The sequence below is a fragment of the Rhopalosiphum padi genome, chromosome 1 (assembly GCF_020882245.1).
Source record: "Rhopalosiphum padi isolate XX-2018 chromosome 1, ASM2088224v1, whole genome shotgun sequence".
Taxonomy (NCBI): Eukaryota; Metazoa; Arthropoda; class Insecta; order Hemiptera; family Aphididae; genus Rhopalosiphum; species Rhopalosiphum padi.
Genome location: NC_083597.1, coordinates 40,901,835 through 40,925,634, shown reverse-complemented (window position 1 = coordinate 40,925,634; position 23,800 = coordinate 40,901,835). Strand labels below are relative to the sequence as shown.

The 23,800-nt window shown below is 30.3% G+C and overlaps 1 protein-coding gene across 1 annotated transcript in view; it reads right to left on the bottom strand.

Annotated features, from left to right (window-relative positions):
- LOC132923673 (neuroligin-4, X-linked-like) overlaps positions 1-23,800 on the bottom strand; it is a 302,330-nt gene that overhangs the window by 255,115 nt on the left and 23,415 nt on the right. The window contains exon 2 of the mRNA XM_060987600.1: positions 21,901-22,496. Coding sequence (XP_060843583.1) covers positions 21,901-22,312 — 412 coding nt within the window. The 5' untranslated portion in view covers positions 22,313-22,496. The remainder of the gene's footprint in view (positions 1-21,900; positions 22,497-23,800) is intronic.

Here is a 23,800-nt window from a genome sequence, read left to right as displayed (position 1 = left end):
TATAAATTTATTTTTCAAATTACACTGGTTCCAAAATTCTCAATTTTCGTTTCTCATACGTGAACGATACTATATCGACAGTAATACATCCAAGTTTAAAATATTTTGATTCGCGTGTGTGCTAAGAATTGTTCTACAACCGTGTTGGTCACGATTATATAACAATACAGTTCAAATATTGTTTCCGGACGAAAGCCACGGTGCTATGGTATCTTACCGGTGGCCGACTATGGAAGTTCACCCGAAATTCGGACATGAGGTGATTGTGCGATGGACACCTACCCATTCCAACGTACGACCGGAACTTTGGTGGAAAATCAGTCAAATGCCGAACTATAATACCGCAGTGTTATACGTAACTGCAGGTCGGACTGCGGATAACACATTATATTACACCGTTTACTCGCCGGACCGATGCTCGATGATATGGCCGAGCACCGGCGCGAGATACCATCAGCTCGTTCGGCTGCCGCCCGCACCCAAACTGGTATACAATATTCTCGTGCGTGTAATAATTTGTGCAGAGGATTTACGCGTACATGATAAAAACAACATACCGACCATAACCGCGTTTACGGTATGTATATAAGATCTTTATGTGTTGTTCGCCGTGTACACGTCTTTTATCAGTGCCGCATCGTTTATTTCGGTACAACATATTGCGGCCCGAGACGCTATATTTATATGCGGCGGCGGGTACCACGGCACAAGTGCGCGTATTTCGGCTTTCTCCTAAAACTTCTTGTTATTTTTCCCCTCGCAATCACTCTTTCTCGCTCTCACTCTTTCTCTGTCTTTTCCAAACGGTGGAGTCAGCTTGTTCATTTGTCACGACGGAATGGTCACACGCGAATGTGCGTGCGCGTAGTGCAGTGTATATATTATATATTGTGGTTTGTTTGTTTCTTTTTGTATAAACATTTCTTTCTCTCTTACATGCAGCGACGGTTGAAAAAAAAAATGGAAAAACGAGAAAAGGTTTCAGTTTTGTCCGATTTAGCTTTTGTACACAACGAGTTTTCGTGAATTTAACCGTTAACGGGTCAGCACACAGCTGTCCGCAATGGCCGAAGTATCTTTTGAATACGTAGGCCGAAAACCGTTTTTATTAGGTACTTTTTGCGCGGCCATCGAGACGTTCTATGAACTGTAGACAGCATTTTATAGTTTTTCGGAGGCACGGCGGTAAAAATAATCAATTTATAGTATTATATTTTTGTCTAACGGCATACCGTTTTGTGTTTGAAAGGTTACTTTTAATAGTGTCTCAATTAATACTGCAGATGTGTAAAGATAAGTACATTTTGGGTAATTCTGAAAAGAAAAATTTAATTTCGTTTTAGATAACCTACACTAATATATATATTTGTTTGTAAGTATTTCTTCGTTCTAATGAAATTGTGAAATACAATATGTCTTCTCGATTATTATGATTATACTGTCAAGAAAATATGATATTTTTATTGAATCAATATTATACAATATTTAACGCCAACCTACTCACATTTATAAAACGAAAATATCAGAAATTTATATTGACTGCATATTTAAGTGAATAAAATACATAAAATATATAATACACAAATATCGAACATGGTAATATAAATAAATATATGTAAATGCAAATGCTACATTTATCTGTGAGAATTTGGAATATATATTATCCTTCTATAATTAAATGATTATTTTTTTTTTTACCTTAAATTAAGGAAAATTATCTTGAATAAAATGGGAAAAATCAATAAAATACTAAATAATCAGAGTACCTATACGATTTGTAGAAAAAAAATCTTGACGGAAAAAGTCTATGGCATAGAGAAGAGTACAGATACACCAAACATTCAACATTTTTCTTTTGACTTATTTTTTTCGTGTTTTTTCTTGTAACCACAAATATATTATCCTCTGCGTGATTTTCTTACGAGAGAGATATAAAATATCCAATTAACAAAATTGCCAAAATGCATTTACTTCATTTTGTATATTACACCAAGTTGCTTATTGAAATGTTTTTCTATCCAAACACTGTAATATTATAATAAAGTAATGTATTTTCGGTTGAAAACAATAACATTATGTTATATTAAATGTAAACAGATTTATTGTTTTAAAAAATAATTTCATTTTTAAAACAATTGTATTTATTTATTTTTATTTTTGAAAATTAGTATTATCGATTACAATATATAATATGTTTAACAAAATGTTAAGTAAAAAGATTGTTTTTAACACATTTTTTTGTCGCGTTTAACATTCCAGTTATTTTGAGATTTATAGAAAATAACGTGGTTTTCTACAGAATAGTAATTTTTACAGATATACCCTATTTCATAAATCTTTTACACAAGCACATATTATTATATTCTTTGATTTTTCTATTGACATATTGTAACGTTATTATATTAATAATGCTATTATTACTCGGTCTAATAATTAAAATCATAAAATAATATCCTGATACTCTGTAAACACTTGTTATCAACTTGAAAATATATAAATTAATAACCTGGTATACGTGAACAATATAAGGACTATTTAAACGGTGAAACAATTATATTATTTTATAGTCACAATATTAGTTGCATAATTTTACAACTAAAGTTATTATATTATAATATAAATAATTATTCAAATAAAATATTATCAGTTAACATTTTGCTCTGAAAAATAAATATCAAGATAACATTATAGGCACACGGCAGTATCTGATTTAAAATAAAACTGTAATTGTTCTTTTAAATAAATGTTAGTCTGAATAAATTATTTTATGAATTAAAATTAAACCTTTATTTTTAAGCTGCAATCCCATTATTATATTATGCCATGAAGTGAAAAATATTAGTTTGTTGGTATGTTAAAATTCAAATTGCTCACGAGTTTCTTTTGAAAAAAAGTAAAAGTTTTGCTTGAAAATGTATATTCATTATTTAAATTTGTTCATATGGATAAATTACGTTAAATTTTCTGATACATTATTTAAATTTTTTATTACAATTTGTTTCATAATATGTTGAAATTATGGAATACGTTTTTTTTTTCAAGTAGATTTTTCAGATATTTATCATTAAGTTTATATTGTTATGATATGTTTATCAACTATAAAAATATATTATATAATATTGAGATACTGAGTTTTGTATTTAAAATATATTTTGTTAACGTCAAAAATTATTTCATTTTTTTTTTACTTTTAAACGTATTATAATAACACATTTTAAAATTCATACATGAGCAGTTACTTTTTTTGATATGTTAATTATTCTTTTTGAGAAATGTAATTACTGTGTCGTAGTAAACTATTATATGATTACTAATTAAGTGTCACGAATAGTGGAATATCCACCTGTATTATTATAGTGATAAAGTCATTATAATTGAACTACAACAACTGTAGAATAAATATGCAATTGTTATTCACCAATCACTAGAATAAAGTATGTGTAAAATAAATATGCAATATTTATTAATAGCTAAAATTATATACAATATTTTGCTATCAAATTAATTAATAATTTCTATTAAATTATAATGTGAGTATTTACAATATTTTAATTACACTTTTGTGTACTGTAACAAATATACAGTTTATAAATCATTAAATGTCAAGGTATTACAGATTAATTCTTTAATTTATTCAAAAGACGAAGTTTCTTTTAACGGTCCGTAATAATTCAATGAGACTTAGTGTTTTGTTACTAAGCTAATTGGATCAGAATCTAATAATGTATTCAAGTAATACGTGACCTGAGACGTAGTATTTGGTTGAGATATTGAAAATTCTTTCTTATTCACTATTTATATTTCTTTTCTCAGTTTTATAATATTATGCATATTATAATTGAAATTCGCGATGAAATTGCGATGTATTCTTTTTGATTGTACCGAATTCAATCAAAAGCTTCATTTTAAATTTAAGATGAAATGTTGATTTTTTTTTTTTTTAGTGATCAATCTGCGTAATAAATACAAAACAAAAAAATATTACACTTTTTCTCACAGTCACAGACAGTTAAGAATCTTTTTAATCGTGTTCACAGCACATAAAAATTGAATCGTCTACATGTACAGTATAATTGTACAAACGTCATACAATAGTGTAGACATAATATCAGACTTTTACATTTTTTGTCTACTGCGATGGTATAATTTTTGACGTTTAAAATATTATTTACCTAATATACTATAACAATAATTATATTACAATTAATAATAATAATTTATAATAATATTGTTGATAGCAATAATATTGAAAGAAAAACCGTCTGAATAAAAATAACTTGAATCTCTAGAGTATTTTTTCCAACCACTGACAGCCGACGAAATTATATTTGGTCACCGAGGTCTGGCGTAATGTATTCCGGGTCACGATTGTCGGTGTGTTACTCGTCCCGCGCTGTGACAAACCCGCCGCTACGACTAGTCGTACTTAATGAAATAGCACCCTAATAGATGATCCTCGACCATTTAAGTCTCAGATCCTTCATCGCAACGACTCTTATAAAAACTCACAAGTACGCGCAATAACCTACTTCATCGCCAAAAATTGTATTGTTGTTTATTATATTAATTTTTTGTATGCAGTAGAATCACTTTTGTTTTGACGAAAATATCAGATTAACTATATATACTAATATAATATATTATAATTGCATTTGTATATAATTTATGTTGAGATAAAATAAAACGTTTGTACAATTTGACAAAAATTATGAATACCAAAACAATCACACATAAACATTGTAGCTATATTAGCAACATGATATTATACAAAAAAAACTATCTTTTTTTTTTCGCTTTTGACGAAATACATAAGATAATTTAATCGTTCATACGACAATACTTTAATACATATAATGCAATAAATAAATCGGCAGTAAGTCTATATTTCTAAATTTGGTTCGAATTATATGCAAGAATAACTTCTATGAGGGATAGAATGATACTTTCCTACAACCTTTGTGAAGTACTAGCACCGAACCCAGAGACGACATCGATTCTTCAACTCCTCAAAGAGACGAACCTGATCCAGAAAATATGACATATACACGTATATTATATCACATGTAATCAAAATAATATAAATCTTTCATGTATTATACTTAAAATATTTCGTATGAATCTTTAAAATGTAATATATTTCAGAAACACCAATAACCTAATTAGTCGAAACGTATATATTATATAAAGTAACTGCTACTGTTGGAAACAGCCATATTTTACTAAAATGACCTCATAATGAATCACGCTGAATATTTTAAAGGAAAATAACGTTTAATAAAATAACGTCTTTAAATACATTTTGGTATACACACGAAATAAATGTTTCGTTTATTATTAAAATAAATAAATATGCATTAATCATAGTTTATAACACATTGTAAAATATAGAAAAATTAACTTGTGGTTTATAATATAAGTATATATTATTATTATATTATTGCTATCATTATTTTTATTTTACGTTGTTTTCCCACTACAGTCGACATAAAAAATATTATGATGTTCGTCCGAAATATCTTAATGCACGCGTGCGCACGTGCCCGTGATTTATGTCGGCACGAGAATAAACGTCTCGGCCGATGAGGTGTCGGGACGATGGTAAAAATCACTTTTTCAACACGGACTCGACATATATGTTGGCTCAACAGGTAGTGGAATTACAGTGGTACTCCCTATAGGAATATTTTGGCTTTGGACACGTAGGTCCTCAATAATAGCTGAGACTTTGGCTGTTGCTGAGTATGAGAAGGCAACTGGAATAACATGCGTGTTATCTAACCTAACCGATATACCCTTCTGGTCCCGACCGATATCAAAATTATATTATTATTATTGTTATTCATAATCTCAGTAAGATTGTATAGAACCCATATAAATGGAATTGAATAGAACGAAAATTGAATTTGCTTATATAAATATTTTAACCCAATTCAATAGTTTTTATAATGATATGAATTATTTATTATTTTTAAAATTATTATTGTTTTATTTATTTAATTTCGTTATTTATTTTGTTAACGCAAATTATACCGAAAGTCTATTGTAATACATAACTACGTACCCCGTGGAGAACGCCGTGTCCCCGCCACAATTAACTTAATGAAATTATACAGCTTATAGTATTAATGGGTGACTGGATGAGTTTGAAATAGATATATAAAATTGGTCAGAATATGAACTTTGGGACAAAGTTATGTTGGTAATATAAAAAACGTATACTGATACAACAATAAGTCATTAGAATAACAAAAGAAAAAAAACGATTTAGAGCAAAATTTAATTAGATGAACAATTGGTGAAAATTTTCACCCGCCGTGGTTAATTTATTATTATTATTCAACGAAATAATCAAAATTAATTTTGTTAAAAACACTTTCATAATAATATTTTGTATACAATTGGTTGGAAGTATTATATTAAAAATCAATATAAAAATTATGAATATTATTTTATTATTATTTTTACTAAACAAATATTTACCTTAATTTCGATGAATAATAATATTATTATTGGAATATTATATTTTTAACCAATTTTCCATTAAAATAAAATTTTGTAAATAATTATTTTGAATAAAAATATTGTTTTTCATGAAACAGAAAAATATTTATTTAAAATGAAAAAATATTGACAAAAAATGTATAAACACATAATATCCATGTTTTTTCTATCATCTTAATAGAAATAATAATATGATACAATTTATAAAATCATATTATTATACATATCTACCAAGAATTGTACATAGGATGTATTAAAAATGACTAAAAATACACAATTTAAATAAACAAGTGGTAGATACATGTGCAAGTTGCATATTACGATATGTGTTTCACGTACACTGCAATGATAATTGTTTAATACGAACACAATCACACGACTCACATACTTTTTTATTGATGTCCATGAAAAATGACCGTTTGCAATCCCCTTAAATGTATTGCTTTAAAAATTGTGATGAATTTGAAATATTTTACATTTTAGCAGACGACAAGAATACAGGATGGATTTAATGTTTTAGAGAAATTGTTCCAAGAAAAACTATTAAAATATTATAATGGTGCGGAGAAAACGTCTTATCGAAATGTGAATAATTGCAACGTCGTGTATTCAAGATGGAACGGCGTCGATTTAATAGATACGAAATTCATCTGATTGAAATAAATATATTCGAGAATTTTCCACTTTGCATATAGTATATTATTATAGCTGAGCTTTAAAAAATATTTATTAAATTAACCATACTGTCATTGGCTGTCAATCAAATCGTAGGAAATAAATTATTATAATTACGTATATATAGGTTTTTGTAAATGATGCATAAAATAAAATAATAATAATATTGTGATCATACGCGTTTCTCTGCGAATAAACTATGCGGTAAATTAATAAAAATAACACTGACGAACAAGACCGAATTTAAGAAAAACTTCATTAACGTCTTTCTATTAAACGTTGAGCTGTTCTCGCGAGACCAGTATACACACATTATCGCTGTGTGTATGCACGCTTTACGACAAGAGATATTCTATGTATATTGTATAACCCTATGGTGTTTAGTCTGAAGCAACAAAAAACTTGTGACAAATGAATCGTTGGGTTAAAGTGTCGTTTTGACAGCAAACGTGATGGTTTAAAATTATCATGTACGTTGGGTAAAGCAAAAAAAAAAAGAATACGCAATGAAGCGGTGTGATGAGAGAAGTAATAAAAACTTTTTAAAGTTTTTTACTCATTAAAAAACATTGATCTATTCGTAGTTTTCGAAAAGGAATTAATAGACATTTCTCTACGACATTCATCAATTTAGTTCTATTAGTTCTATTTAGATACGTTCGTTTCCAACATTTCAGCCGTATGATTTATCAATCGTTTTTCGTAAAAAATCAATAAAAGTATTTTATGTAATGCTTATTATATTTTCTCTGTCTTAAATTAAAATTGTATTAAAATAATCTCATAAAATAATTTTAAGTTAAGTTTACATTTTTAATTCCTTATAAAAATGCCCAAATAAGTCTATCACGGTATCTATATTATACAATACTAAATATTTGAGACCAAAAATGAGATTACGATGAGACATACATTATTTAGTATATTCAATTTAAGAGAAAATAACTGCCAAGTTAAGTACAGATGATTTCATAACACTATGTCCCTTATTTATTACCATACTCTACTTAGAATATCAATAAATTCTCACGACTCAAATCAATCAAAACTGTGTACAAATTATGCGAATTAAATAAATAAATTATTGTATTTTATTAACAATATTACAAAATCGTTATTAAGAATAAAAATATTATTATTTCACATTCATTACATTCCATAAAATTATACTTAATACTAGTCTTTTATTGCACTACGTACAAATAATTTATTTTTAAAAACAGTCTTTTACAGTTTTAAAAGTTTTTTTGATTTTACTTAACGAGTTTTGGTTTAAGTTTCAAAAACAGTTTTTGAATTTTCCGACATTTTAAAATCAACTATTTCACGTTTCTCAAGCTCCTTTGTTCATAACTTTTAGATGTTGAATAATAAAAAAGGACCATTTTAATTTATAATTAAATTATTAAAGCTATTTGTCTTGTTGGGAAATCATGAAAAAATTAACTTAGAGAGAAATTGACGACATGTACACTGTACTTAACAGTACTACCTACTTCAGACCAAAAATAAAGTACAAACAGTAACACAAATGGAGAGTTTCACAAAAACGGAAAATAATATTATTTTTAATCGAAAAAAATAATTATATTATTATCAATATTATTACCACTAGTGCAAAAAAATTGTTAATTGTATTAGATAGTCTTTTGTCGACACCTTTTTCAATGCGTTTATAAAAATATAATAGATTTCTACACAGAAAAATAAAAAAATATAAATAAATAAAATGTCAAAATAAATTTATCTTAATTTTTAAATATTGATATCACTGAATTATTACTGTTTCACTGTAACATAATTCATTTGAATAAATATATCTTAGTATACTAATAATTATGATTTATCTCGTAAAATCTATATCATTAAAGTATTCATATATTACTTAATACGATTTAAATACATATAACCGAAACGAAATATTATTTCTTAACTGATATTTTTTTTTTTTTGTCACACGCCAATAAGTTTTTGCGTCCGATAAATAAATAAAAAAACAAAAAATGACTAAAACACTTTATAATGAACGCGTCACAGGGATTCACACTAACTTTTTGGTGCCAACTTGAGTAATCAGTTTTTTGTTGTGATAAATATTAAACGACTTGGCAATGCACCTTTTTTGAACATTTGCTCTCAGGAACTCCGAATGGCCTCTTGGGTGTCGTAATCCTACAATTTCGTTGTATATGTTCTTTGATCCCGGAGGCCACCGTTTATGTACAAACCTTCGACTTATTCGTGTACGTGCTAGTGGAATGTTAACACTGTGCTACTGAACAAAACTTTTACTATTTATACATGCGCTATAACGCGCTCACGAATCACATTTGTATAAAAGTCAGTGGCAAGTAGTTATTTGACTGGAATAGTTCTAAAGCTGTATACGGACGAGAATGAAGCGCATCGGTTTTCTTCGTGTCGTCGACACAATAATATAAAATAAAACTATAGCACAGTTTCATCCGAATACGGAAAGCTTAACACGCTAAGACGATGTTAGGCGTTTTGGTTTATTATAGTCATTTTATTTCAACGACGGTATGACTGATCTATGATATATGTTAGTATACGCGTTTGAAAAATCTCTAAATGTAAATCACACCGTATGGACTGATCAGTAGAAGCGATGACTCGGTTTATATTATTAACGTGCGATAAATCATCGAATCCGTTGAATTAATCACGATTAATAAATCATTATCGTTATAGTGCGGGAATAACATAGTGTACGATACATATTATATAGTTTCCTAAATCGTCTTAAATAGCGATCCGAAATTCGGATTTAAAATTCGGCGATGGTATGTATAATAAACGCATGGCGTACTACATTTCGTTTTTAGAAACCGTAGATTTTAGGATTATTGAAATAAGACAGTTGGCGCGTGGAAACAATAATAGTATAGAAACGTTATTTCTAGGCGTTTGTTGCACGACGATGAGGTTTTGATTAATCACACACGTATCGGTTAAAACTCTGTTCGCTTTTATTTTCAACGTTGAACGGCGGGAAAGGAAATTATGATAATATTCTTAATCCAATATAAATGTGATGTACTTTAGTAATAAGCTTTGCGTTAAACCCTAATTATGCGATGTACCCGGTATCGAATTTTCAACCATGCTAACTGCACATTTTCTTTTTTTTTTTTTTTTAGTCATCGTTGCGTAGGCCAAAAACCAAACTACACTATAATTCCTCGAAATATGTATTAACTCGATACACATGTATCAACTTGATATTTATTTTCTCGGATTAATTTAATAGCAGACACATTAAACAGGCTTATAAATACAATGGCCTATATCGATGAATTCTATTTTTTCAGTGTATCAGGTACAAATAATTGTATGTGCTATGGTATTCAGTGTAACAGTTTGTCATATAGAAACTTCTGAAACTCGAGAAAGTACAAAATAATTAAATAATGCTACTTTAGTTACTAGTTTTGAAAACTATTTATTTATTTATTCTTTTTTTTTTTTTTGAATCTTGTGTAACATTTGAAAATTGTAATTTACAAACCAGTAACTTAATATATGTATACAGGTATGTTATAAGTTTAGTGTGGGTTAACACGTCTTGTCGCCTTTAAACATACAAAATAGTTTACTATAGGCAAACAATAATATGAAAATAATAATAATAATAATAATAATAAAATTAGATTAATTACCAACATAAAAGTACAGAGTAATACGTAATATAGTACAGTGAACATTTAATTTTTTTTAATGACTTGTTATAAACAACGAAAGAAAAATAGTATAGCAATAAACGACCGTTTCATAAATATTTATGTTTACATTATTGAGAGCCATAGTTCAAAATGAATATTTTTTTTTTTGTCCACCATGTGATAATAAAATATGTTAATGAATAAACGTTATAAAATAAAGCGTATAATGGTAATGTTTACTAATCACTCGTAAAATTGAAAAAAAAATCAATACTAATTTTTTTATTTAAAACTCTTATTAAAAATGAAAATTCCTACGAGATGAGAAAATCATACATTTTAAATTTTAAACAACTTCAAATACAAGTGGAATAATACGATGGTAATAAAGTATAAATTTCAAACAAACTTTTTGTGGAGTTTTTCACTTTTTGTTTTAAACAAAATCGTTATAAAGTTTAACGTTTTGTTTTGCGTCAAACAAGAAAGAAATTCCTGAATATTATACATTTTCATAAATATGGTAAACACGTTTGTTAATTCAAAACAATATTTCATGAGTCAATCCTGAAGTAATCTAAACTTAATAGTATACCTATTAGGTATTCGACAAACTGATTAGGTTACCAATTTTACCGTGAATATTGGAGAAAAACAATCAATCGAAAAATGTTATAGAAAACGATGAATTAATTACTAATATTAAGTTTCAGGTTTTGACTAAAACTTTCGATAAATACGACAAATATATATTTTATACTTAGATATATTTATAATACAATTTTGTTTCATTTTTTTTTATAAACATTTTTTATTTCTTATTTAATAATATTAATATTGGTTTAGGCAGTGATAAAAAATTGATATTTAATAGAGTTACTTTACTGATGGTACATAATATTTTAATAATATTTCACGTTTATGAATATATCTTATGTATATTTAACTTAACGACTATGCTAAACTATTTCTAAAATGAAATAAAAATACTTATACAGTATGATTTCACAAGCATGCTCAGCCCCATTTTTTCTTTAGTAATTAATTTATTCAATGTCTGAATTTTGGAATTTTTAAATATACTTAAAGATTATAAAAACCCATCTTCGTTTAAAAACAGAAGTTTTATTTACACAGAAAATTCCTTCAGTGATATTAAAAAATCTCAACAATTTAAAAAGATGGTTGTTAATAACTGTAAATAAAATTTGCTTTTATTGATAGTAATGACGATCGGCCTGCCATGTTCATTTTCATAATAAATAATCGTTTAGACAGATAGATTCAAAAAGTGATGAGTTATGTTGGTAAATTTTATAGTGTATATTTAATGTATCCTTTATGGCTTTATATATACGATGTGACACATGTTACATAATTTAAAAAGCTAAAAGAATATAATTATTTTTTCTCGCTCCATTGTTAGAATTTTTTTCAAAACATATTGTAATATAAAGACAAAAAAGCTAATCGAAATTTTGGTTATAAATGTTTATTTCAACATATTTATTTTTAAATAGATATATTTTACTTAACGAGTATTTTTTTTTTTTAATTTCCATTGTCAATTAAATTTTTTCAATAAAATAACACTAATTCTGTGAATGCCTATACAAGAGACTAGTGCGTACAGTTTATATACATGGTTTAATTATTTTATATTAATATTATTTTTTATAAAATTTGTACAAACGATTAAAACAATAATTAAAATAACTAACACTAATAGTTATATGTAGTTATATGTAGTTATATTTTAGTATAACAAATAATAGATTTTATAATAATATAGTTTAATAAAAAAATATTAATTTTTTTCGTCGAATTTAATTTATGACTTATATCAAAAGTGTATGAATTATAATTAAAAACATAACATTTCTAAATAAAAAAATTCCAGTCATAAAATAATATTTAATAGTAAATTTTATGATAGAACTTTTGTTTTCTTAATACACCATTTAAGATTCCAGAAAAAACAATGGATGAAATATTTAAATTGTGTGTATGGATTTAGTAACTTTAGCAAATTATGCTACTGTAGCGAGCAATGATATTGAATAATTCTGTTTTTTCTTTTGATTGCGCACAAAAAAAAAAAATCACCCAAATTAATATAATTATCATTGAATGGTATCAATTATTGTCTATTAGTTTAATAGTTTATATATAGTTAATATTCGAATAATAAAATTACCTAAATATCGTAAACGCATGTAATTTATAATATATAGAACGTCTACCGGAGACGCTTGTAATTTCGATTACTATAACACATATTATGTGGTCAATAACAAACGACTGTACATTTTCCACTGCCAACGTAAACATCGTGAATTTATATAGAAAATAAAGTGGCAGGCTATTCGTCGTTAACGTTACACAATATATAATTACGTCAGAAATTGAAAGTGGCTGTTTTTATTAGCCACCTTATGTTTGTTCACTTGCCGTCATTTGGAAGTGTGCGTTGACATAATTACGTACGATTGGAAAAAAGTAACTGTTTTCGGTGTTTGTATTTCGATTCAAGTACATTTCGATTACCCAAATAATAGAAAAATATAATTTAAAAAATTATAATTCTCATCAGATACAGTTCTCAAATATTTCATATTTTTGAATGTCTGATTCGTCAATACGAAAACTTGTAATTTCTAAGACGATTTTTCTGGTTAAAAATAAAAATGATTAATTCATTAAACCGTAAATTTGAGTAAATTATCTATGCACGATATAACTAATAATAAGACACTTTCAACCCATTGCGCTGTCACCAATCACTATCATTTCGTGTCAAATCGGAAAACTCAGAACTTCTAACAACATCGTTGAACACTATCGGCTGTGGTGTATGTCAATATGCGAAACTTTGTCTAAAATATACGTCTAAAGATGTTAGTATAAATCTATACTATACATTTTTGATAATGCGTGTGTTTCGATTACGCACACGTTCTTCGATATAACTTTTGATATATATAGTATAGAATTGATTTCAAAAATCCAACGGATAAAATTACGCAAAACAATATTATACCTATTGTTTTCGGCAAATAATATATTTTGTTGTTGTGTCGTTGTATTAATAATAATATTATGTATTATATTTCATTCGCATGATCAATACTCAATATTTGATCAGACAAACAACTATTTACGAGTAATACAATTTGTTTTGAACGCTGAACGTATTTTTCCATCAAAAACGATGTCTACCTATGTAAGGAACGTGCAACAATATTGCCTTCGGTCGAACATTGCATTTGGGTTAGCCTCTCGCCATCTTTCAATCATCCGTTTATATTTACGTGTTTACGACCATCGCAGTCGGATTCGTAGTAATTTAAATATCATATTCAAATATTTAGATAAAATATTATTATGTACGTAGTTCACGTCTAGTGTAAACCTGAAAATCGTTTTATATATTTCTCGATAAAATATTTATATAGACCAAAGTTATTTGCTTAGGGCACGCGAATGAAATAGAAAATAATATTTTATAAATAACGCGTGTCCGTTATTATATATTATTACTTTCCGAGTATTATTTGTAATGACGGAGCATTGTTATCGGCTATTTTTCTCATCTCCAAATAGTATCGACTATTTAAAATAATATTTATCTAATTAGTCACAGTGCATAGCTCGATTAATAACTATATAGAAACAGGAATTAAAATAAATAAAATAATATGACTTTAGGGCTATTTGAAAAAAAAATATACTAAACGTTAAATAATAAATATTTTTCGTTATTATAATAAGTGCGTTTAAATTTACCGTATCTTATAAAATACAATATCAAAAGTTTACACGCGTACACGACTTGCGTTCAAACGAATTATATCCGAATTATAACGAAACTGCAGGTATACTGTACATTGTTGGTTCGTGTTTTCACGTTGTATCGTATAGCTGCTTTTTTTTTATTTTTTTTTTTTTTGATTATCGCACGTTTTCCAGAGAAGTAATAACCATAATATCATTATAACGTTATACAGTGACCCGGTTGGCATTCCATTCGTATTATATTTTGCAAACCCATTATTCGGTTACTTAACGCCGGCATATATATATATGTATGTATATATAACAAATTTATTTACGAAATCTCGTGGAATTAGAGTGCTGCGAAATCTACTGCAGTGGTGTTATCAACTTTTCTGCTCTTAACGTTGTATATTATAATAAGATGATTAAGTGGAAACCGCTAATTTGCATCAATTAGCCCTCGCACGCAGTCAATTGTATTGTGCGGGAGAAAACGGTTCGTTATCATATTATTATGGGTCACGGATGCCAGCCACCCCTATGGCACCACGGTGTGAGTGGTGTGACACCCACACGCACGCGAAAACCTCCCCTACGACCGACGTATATGGCAATCAGTCTTGCCTTACAACCGACGCTACAGACGCAGTCGAGAGTCGCGTGCCAGAAATCGGATCGGAATCGCAGAGCGGGACGTTTGTGCTCAAACGAGAAAAATTAAAGACAGACGATATTATAAACAGACGGTTAGTCATAATATTGTCGTTGGTATATACTGAACTGCCAAAATCGAAGACAGTAACGGAAAATGCAGTAAAACATTGTTTAGGCAGTCTAAATAAGCTTTAAACGTGTTCTCTTCTACCCAAAATAGCATAGAACACTATAGTTAAATAAGCAATAAATTAAACGCCTATCCCAGAAGAACACGCGTATATATATATATATATGGGGTTAAATTTAGTGTGTATTTATCTAGTAATTCTTAGGTTAATCGATTAATAGTAAGCCGCAAAGTATTTACATATTAATATGTATAATAAATAAATGATATGCGAATATTTTAAATTGTGTTGGTTTACAATTTATAATTCAATGAATTATAAATGCAGTGAGAAAATCGACGAGTTTGTCACTTACGACCTCGATCAAATATATCTTCGATTAGTCGGGATCGGTGTGAAAAAACGTGTATGGTAAATATAAACAAAACAAAAAAAATGTATCCGTATCGATTTCTGAGATAAATGTCCACAGACAGCGACTGAAACGGTATCGAATGATTTCGTCGACAAGCAGTAAGTTGGAAAATTTAAAACGCAATAAGAAAACCAATCAGATCGTCCGAGGCTAATAAGTTTTCACCGAGCGATGAATATTATAAATAAAACCAGTTTGGCGCGCCGTCGATAAACGCGAAGGTTTTCCTTATTTATTCAACGCGCCCCGCCACCCGCATAAATTATTGACGTCCGGCCGTCTTAATGTCCGGGACACGCACTTCGGCCATTCGAAGAATTCTCGTACAAATCCCTACCATCTATATAGGTTAGGTATATACCATAATGTATATAAAGGTATATATCACATAAACGCGCGCTGCTACGACGGTCCTGTTATTATTATTATTATTTTTATTATCATTATTATTATTATTATTATCAACGCCGCTGTCGCTGGGTCTTTTATTTTTTTCCGTGCTATGTTTCTTCTTTTTTTTCTCATTTCCCGGTGTCATAAAATCGAGCTGCAGTCGTTTCGCGGTAGGCAGGCAGGGGCGTTCGGACATTATATAGGGCGTTTATGACGACGGAACGATCGTTTTCGTGTTCTCCGCGACCAAACATGTATACTGTATACGCATTCCGAGCCATTTGCTTGGCGACCGTATTTTATCGCCTACGATTTGACACGGGGTGCTGTTACTTATAACCAAAAAATGTCTCGGCCGGATCTTCGAAAAAACGCACTTTAAATATTAAAAACTATTCCAGGCGTGGACCTATAAAGGCCATTCCCGAATGATTTCCCAATGGTGCATTTTAACGAGAAGTCAATTTCGTATTGATCAGTCCGGGCCGTACACCGATGCTCCATCAATTTACAACGCTGCAGTGATTATATTATTACCTGCACACCAAAATCAACGACCATAATATTACCAACATTCTGTATGTTACCATTAAATTATAGGTAAATGACAATACGATAAAATTTATGACAGTCTATTTCATCTAATATTATAGGTAGGTATAGGCAAAAATAAAATGCAGTTTTCATTAAATTCGTCCAAACCAACCATATGTGTAGTACCTATAATTTACTATTTACGTGAAATATTAAAATATTGTATTAATTATTTTATTAAATTATAATGAAAAATAATACTATTATAACCGAATATCGTAATTCGAACTTTAAATAATTAAATAAAAAATATTATTGATCAACGAGTAAATATACATTTAAAACTATTATAACTTATAATACACCAAATACACATTTGATTTTAAACATTGCCTAGTTTCAGTCCAACAGAAGATAATTTTTCAAGAAATTTACACTTTCAGTAATATTCGACTCTGCAATACTTTTGAAACTACAAACTAAGAGATCGATGTGCATTGAATTTTTCTATGTCTTGAATTCTCACAAAAGTTAATAGTTATACTGCCGGAGAATATTTATTGTAGTGTTCTTTACGACTCCAACAAACTTAGCTCGTTTAAGGAAATTCCTGAGTTTACACTATAAAGTGAGGTTGGTGGAGGAAAATTAATCTACATTGGCCTAAAAGTTACTAGTACTTTCGTTTGGAGGAAGGAAAGGCCGCGTTAAGTTGAAAATAATTGGTAAAGCATAGGAAATTGAAAATTGAAATATAATTGCTAAATTTATCGCTACCTAGATCATTATATTATCCAAGTTTTACTACTTAGGGTGATATCAATATGATATTAACCGAAAAAAAGTTTTCCCATCACTTAATTGCTGAGCCATGATAATAACAACGAGAGCCAGTAAAAACATAATTTTTGAAGCATCGTGTAGCGAATTATGTACATTTTTGTATACATTTTATAATATCGATGTATATCAATTTAATTTTACTGAAAGTGTTAGATTTTTTTGCTGTAATATGATAAATCAGAAACAATAAGAAGTTTTTACATTTTCAATCTATAGTATTTTTAATTATAAAATTGCTCGATCTTACCGAAAAGATAAATAATATACATGGAATTAATTTTCGAGTGAATAAAAATTAAACTGATAATTATAAATATCCAGGACAGATAAAATATATGTGAATTCGATCGAATAGTTCTTGTGGTAAGTACATTACTATTATGCGAGTATATGAACGAAAAATATCATTTTTAAACCACTATTTAGCAGACTAACAGCAAAGGTTATTCTCAAAACATGCGCTCAATGTTCTTTTTTCTTTTTATTTTTTTATTAAGAATTTAGTTTTTAAATTACCCAGTCATAAAATAGCGGTCACGTTCCGTATTCGTAGTGCTACGCGTCTTGTATACATATATTTAAGAGTATCTATATAATATAATTTAGACACAGTCCCGAAATGTTGTCAGTTGATCACCACATAAGGCATAAGTTATATAAAACATTTGGTGTTTACATGAGTAGCATGTAATATTAGCATTTTAAACGATCGAATGTAATTCGTCAAATGTATAACAAAAAAGAACAAAAAAAAATTCGCGAGTGAACGATGGTTTATAAAAGGAAAAAATACGTCAAAGATAAAAAAAAGGAAATTGTGCACTTGGCGTAACAGCCATTGTAATAATATTAAAAGTAAGTACACTGTACATTATTATAATCAAAAACTTATGATTTTATATTGAAAATTACTGTTTGTCAATAAAGTATAATAATATGTTCGTTTTGTCCAAAACTAAACTTTTAAAAGTTTGTCACAAAGGTAGCATATTATTATACGTCTGTACACTAAAAACATTTATTCGTAATATGAGTGAAAATACTTTATTATATTACACTATAATATATTATTTTATGCTATACAAACTTTGTTTATTGGTTGAATTTGGTTCTAACTAAATACCTACTAAACATTGATACATTTCAATAATATAATAATATAACGATCATCAATATGAATGTGTGAGTTTTCTTTTTAATACTAAAATATCCTCATATTATTATAACCTCTGTGTATATTATGTATTTGTGTAGGTAATGATATTTTTGTTTAAATAATAAATTAATAGTTATCATTAATGATTACAATATTATAATTAATTGCTTCACTAACGTATGTGATTATCATATTCACAAAAATCAATTTATTGAACAACGATTGCGTTTTTGAGCCTAAAATTTAAAACTGAATGACTATATGATATTTATTAATAAATCGTCGAATTGATCATTAGTATAATATGTACATATAATTTTGTATTAATTAATTAATTTAAACTATAACTTATTTGCTTTTGTGATTGGAGCATTTTTAATTTGATTTCTTGCACAAGACTAATAATGTAATATTATCAGGACTTTGTTTAAAAATACTGTTTGAAAATGTTTAACCTAACCTAACCTAACCTAACCTAACTTAAAGTAAAAAAAAAAATAAAAAATAAACCATGTGCCCAACAGTTGTGCGCATGACTGACGCGGTATATATATGATATTACTTATTATTTATTATTATTATCAGAATTATTCCACTCACATCCGTCTAACGTCTCGAATACGTTATGAGATGACTGTACTACAACTACTACGGTAATAGTCTCAAAAGCCACACCATCGGATTTATGATAAGTAAATGTAACATGGCACAACAACTATATTATTATTATACGTTCATCCATCGACCGAAAAGCTACAGAATATTCATCATAACAAGACTGATTCGATATTATTATTCATCGCTCACTGCTTGTGAACCGAACTAGTCCGTTTATACGTACTGCAATAGCTGTGTAACGAGTATAATTATTCTAAATCATGTTTTACGGTTCGTGTTCTATTTATTATTATCATTATTTTTATTTTTATGTTTATTATTTCACGAATATAAAAAAAAAAAAATAAACTAGCGAAATTCAAAGCTTAAATCACGCAAGAACAATATGGTTGTTCGACGGGCGGACGATAAAATCGAACAGCCGCGAGTTTAGGAAAAAATTCGAGTGTTCAAACATTACACTATATACATATTATACATTATACATACAACACACACGTTACACACCTACTGTACAGAGGGGGTGGAGGTTAAAAACGGGCGTGTTGTGAAAAAAAAAAACATCACCATAACTCCCTTGTGTTATCGTCGAAACGCCGGAATGCGTGCGTTATTAATACGGCCGAGTTCACTGCGTATCGGCGCTAAAAATCTAAACTATAATGTGATCTACCCAAAATAATTACACCGCGTACACGTCGGGGCTTAATTAGTGGAAGTACGGTTTTCCGGGACACAGGATAATAATAATAATAATAATAATTACAATAATAATAATAATAATAATCATAATATGCGGGGTGGCGCAACGGCTTGATAGTAGTTTTAAACGGGCGAACCGTCAAACGGTTTTACAAGTCCCGCTAAACTAGACGGGCGGCTGGAATACAATCGTATAATTATTATTAATGAATCGTGACAACGTATGCGTTCCTACGGGTTACCCAAGGTAACCGGGTGAAAAACGTCCATATCGGAAATAAAACGGATCTGCAAATCGTTCTCGCGTTCGCAAGATACCTCGCAAATTGTAATAATATAACATTTCAGTTGACTGCCGTCACCAATTATGGCAATCAATAATCGAGTGTTTCGTCACTATATATACGTTTAAATGCTCCGCAAATCCACGTTCCTGATGACCGTCTCGATACCCCTCACGTAAAACGACCAACCAAACGTCAGTGGTAATTGCGGTATGAACCCGTACATTAAAACGTCGTCTATTATAATATATATTATTTATTATTGTATGCTTGATATTATAATATGTAAATATGTAATATAATATTGCACTAGATCGAGAACTTGCGTGATTATAAGTTATAGCGCATATATTATTATGTGAATTTGTGTTGAAACTTGTTTAAGACTAACACAACTAACTCAATTTCTAAGAGCACAGTGGCAACGGAATTACACATCGTTTGACTTAGAACTTTTGATGTTCCGGCAGCAGTATTCCGTCAGACAAATTACACGACGAGAAACAAAAAAACAAATTATCTATTTCATCTCGGATCGACAATAATAAGTATAGACGTATAGCGCTGTAATGTTAGCTATTGTAGTTATCGCCCTTCACACGAGCAAACAGAGTACTTAATCTGACGCGTGAACACTCGAGTACCCAACATTAATATTATACGTATGTCAATCAATCGGCACAACGAAACCGCCTAATGTCGTGCGCTATGACGAGCGGTATTAAAGTTAAGTCAGTGGACGTTTCCGTGTCCTCGGGCCGATCCTGAGTTGACATAACAGGACGAGCGTGATGGTAAATCAATGTGTAGATGATAGTATAGTAATAGTACTGATCGATGTCGGTTCTGAGAAGTATCTGAAAATATTATCGGTCAATAAAAAACTTCACCTGCATCTAGAGAACATTCGTTGAGTCGTTTAAATATTTTTATCCTTTTAAACGGTGTTAAATTTAAAATATAATCCTGAACGACTATACGTCATACGGCAGCTTTTGGTGTGCAACGTAGTGTCATCGTATATTGCACATTACGCGCACAAAACGTTACCCACAAGATACGGACAATTATTTAAGGTTTGAGGTTTTCCGTCTCGTTAGTTCAGTTTTAACGATTCGGCGAATAGAGACCAAACAGGACGCGCGACGAACAAAATATTGTTATTTCCGAATACCGGTCGGATCCACGTGTTGAATTACTTCAAACGGAAACTCAGATCGAAATTTGTACGAGAAACTCATCGAATATCGGCGAACGTCGCAGTCCGCGAAATGTACACTCGATTCGAACCCGTTGGCGACCCGGGCACGGCGATTTACTGCACCGACAACACGGCGACCACCAGTCGGACCAGTTCGAAGAGGCGGCGGTTTTCGGAAAACCAAAATCAAAATTCGGACCAAATCCGTAAATACGAGACCGTCTGCACACGGACCTCGACGACATCGGCAAGAAGGCGCGGATGTCACGACGAGGGGACCACCTGCGGTTATATGAATAATTTTGTTTTCGACGAGTACAGGAGAGTACTTACCTAGTGCCGGTGCGTAGATGTTCAGGTAAAGGCAGTCCTCGCTCTGGTTTTGCAGGTACGGCAACAGCCGGCGCAGGTACTGCAGGCGGCCGCGGGCCATCGTCTTCAGGGCGGCCGTGTCGTCGGACACGTTGGGCAACCGTTGCGGGCACACCGGCCCGAACCGGTCGGCCACCTTGATGCCCGACCACAGCGAACCGGTGACCGGCGGCATGAACCGGAGCGAGCCGACGGGCGGCGAGGCGTACGGCACGCCGCGGAACACCTCGACCGCGTCCAGCCGCCGGTTGTCGGGCGTCACGATCACGCCGCTCACGACGCCGTACTTGGTGCGCACCACCCGGCTGGACGTGAGAGCGGCGCTGACGCCACCGAACACGAACGCCACCAGCAGCCACCACGGCGGCACCATGATCGCCGTCACCACCGCTGCCCGGGCGGCCGACGGCGACGGTGGCGGCGACAACGTTAACAGTGACAGTCGCACGTCACGACGCACATCGCGTCCGCTACTACGCTTCCGCCGCCGCCACCACCACGACCACAACCGCTTCCGCTACGGCCGTCCGAGAGTGCACCACGCGACGTCAATCCACCTGCATAAACACGATAAAAGAAAAATTATTGTTTACGTCGACAAAATATTATGCGTTCGTCCGGTATGGGCAGCAGGTTTTTAATAACACAACGTTTTATAATATTATGTGTCGTGTTTTAACGTTTTAGCTTTGTTTATATTATAAAACTATTTATTTATAACCTTTCAGAGAAAACAATACTTATGATAAACATTGACCATATATATATATATATATAGCGTATCGAAATATCGTTTTTATCAGCAGACAGCTTGGGCATTACTATTATACAATAAACTGACGTAACTTGGGCGTGGAATCTATAATAAAAGAAACAAAATTATATTTAATATTAGAACTCTGATCACTCATATTTTCAAACTTTTTTCAAGATTTTAATGTATTTCCGTTTTTGTACGAGGCCAGAATCACTATTTTCAAAACAGTGAAGTTATTTGTCAGTTTGTCACTACACTTTCTTGGTGGTTTGTTAAAAATTCGTAAAGAGATATTTTTCTTACAAATAACTCATCATATTTATGTACATAAAATATTATACTTATCATATTATTATGTACAATGTATTAAAATTATATTTTTATATTTTTGAAAAATAAAAAATTATACCTACCCTTCAAATTTATAAATTTACTCTCGTTAATAAGAACGTTGTTTTGCTACAAACAGCTTTTATTTATTCAATTGACAAGTGCATACTGATCGATGGTTAATAACGTATCATTAAAAATTAATTTGAGTGACCAATTATTAATGTTTTTATTTTCTTTGTAGATTAAAATTTTACGAACCAGTGAAAATACTTTTAACTTTTAAACAAATGTAATCAAGGAACTCATGTAGTTTAAATGTTTGTATAAGGTACTTTTGGTATAGGCTTATTTTATTAGCCGTTTTATTGTTTGTGTATATCAAATGGTACGTCATACAAAGGATTTAATTAGAAATGTAGCTAGAGAAAGATCTTTTTTTTAAAATCCCAGGTAGGTAATTGGTTAATATTTGTTTTAGAACCTCGACCCTAATACAGTCGCAGTTCATTTAACAAGACTACAGTTCTCTTGGATGTTTTGTACACACGAAATTATTTAATTTGGCATCTAGTTTCAGACGCATTCGGGAGTAATGAAAAAGTTAAACTTTCGCGACATATTATTATATTATAGGTAAGTGTATCTATGTATGTTCCGGCGGCGACATCGTTGTTTCAATACTGCAGTTGTACAGGACCCGTAGCAAAACATTTATGGGGTACAATGGCTCGAGATATAACATCACTCGTTATTAAAATATCGTACACGCGT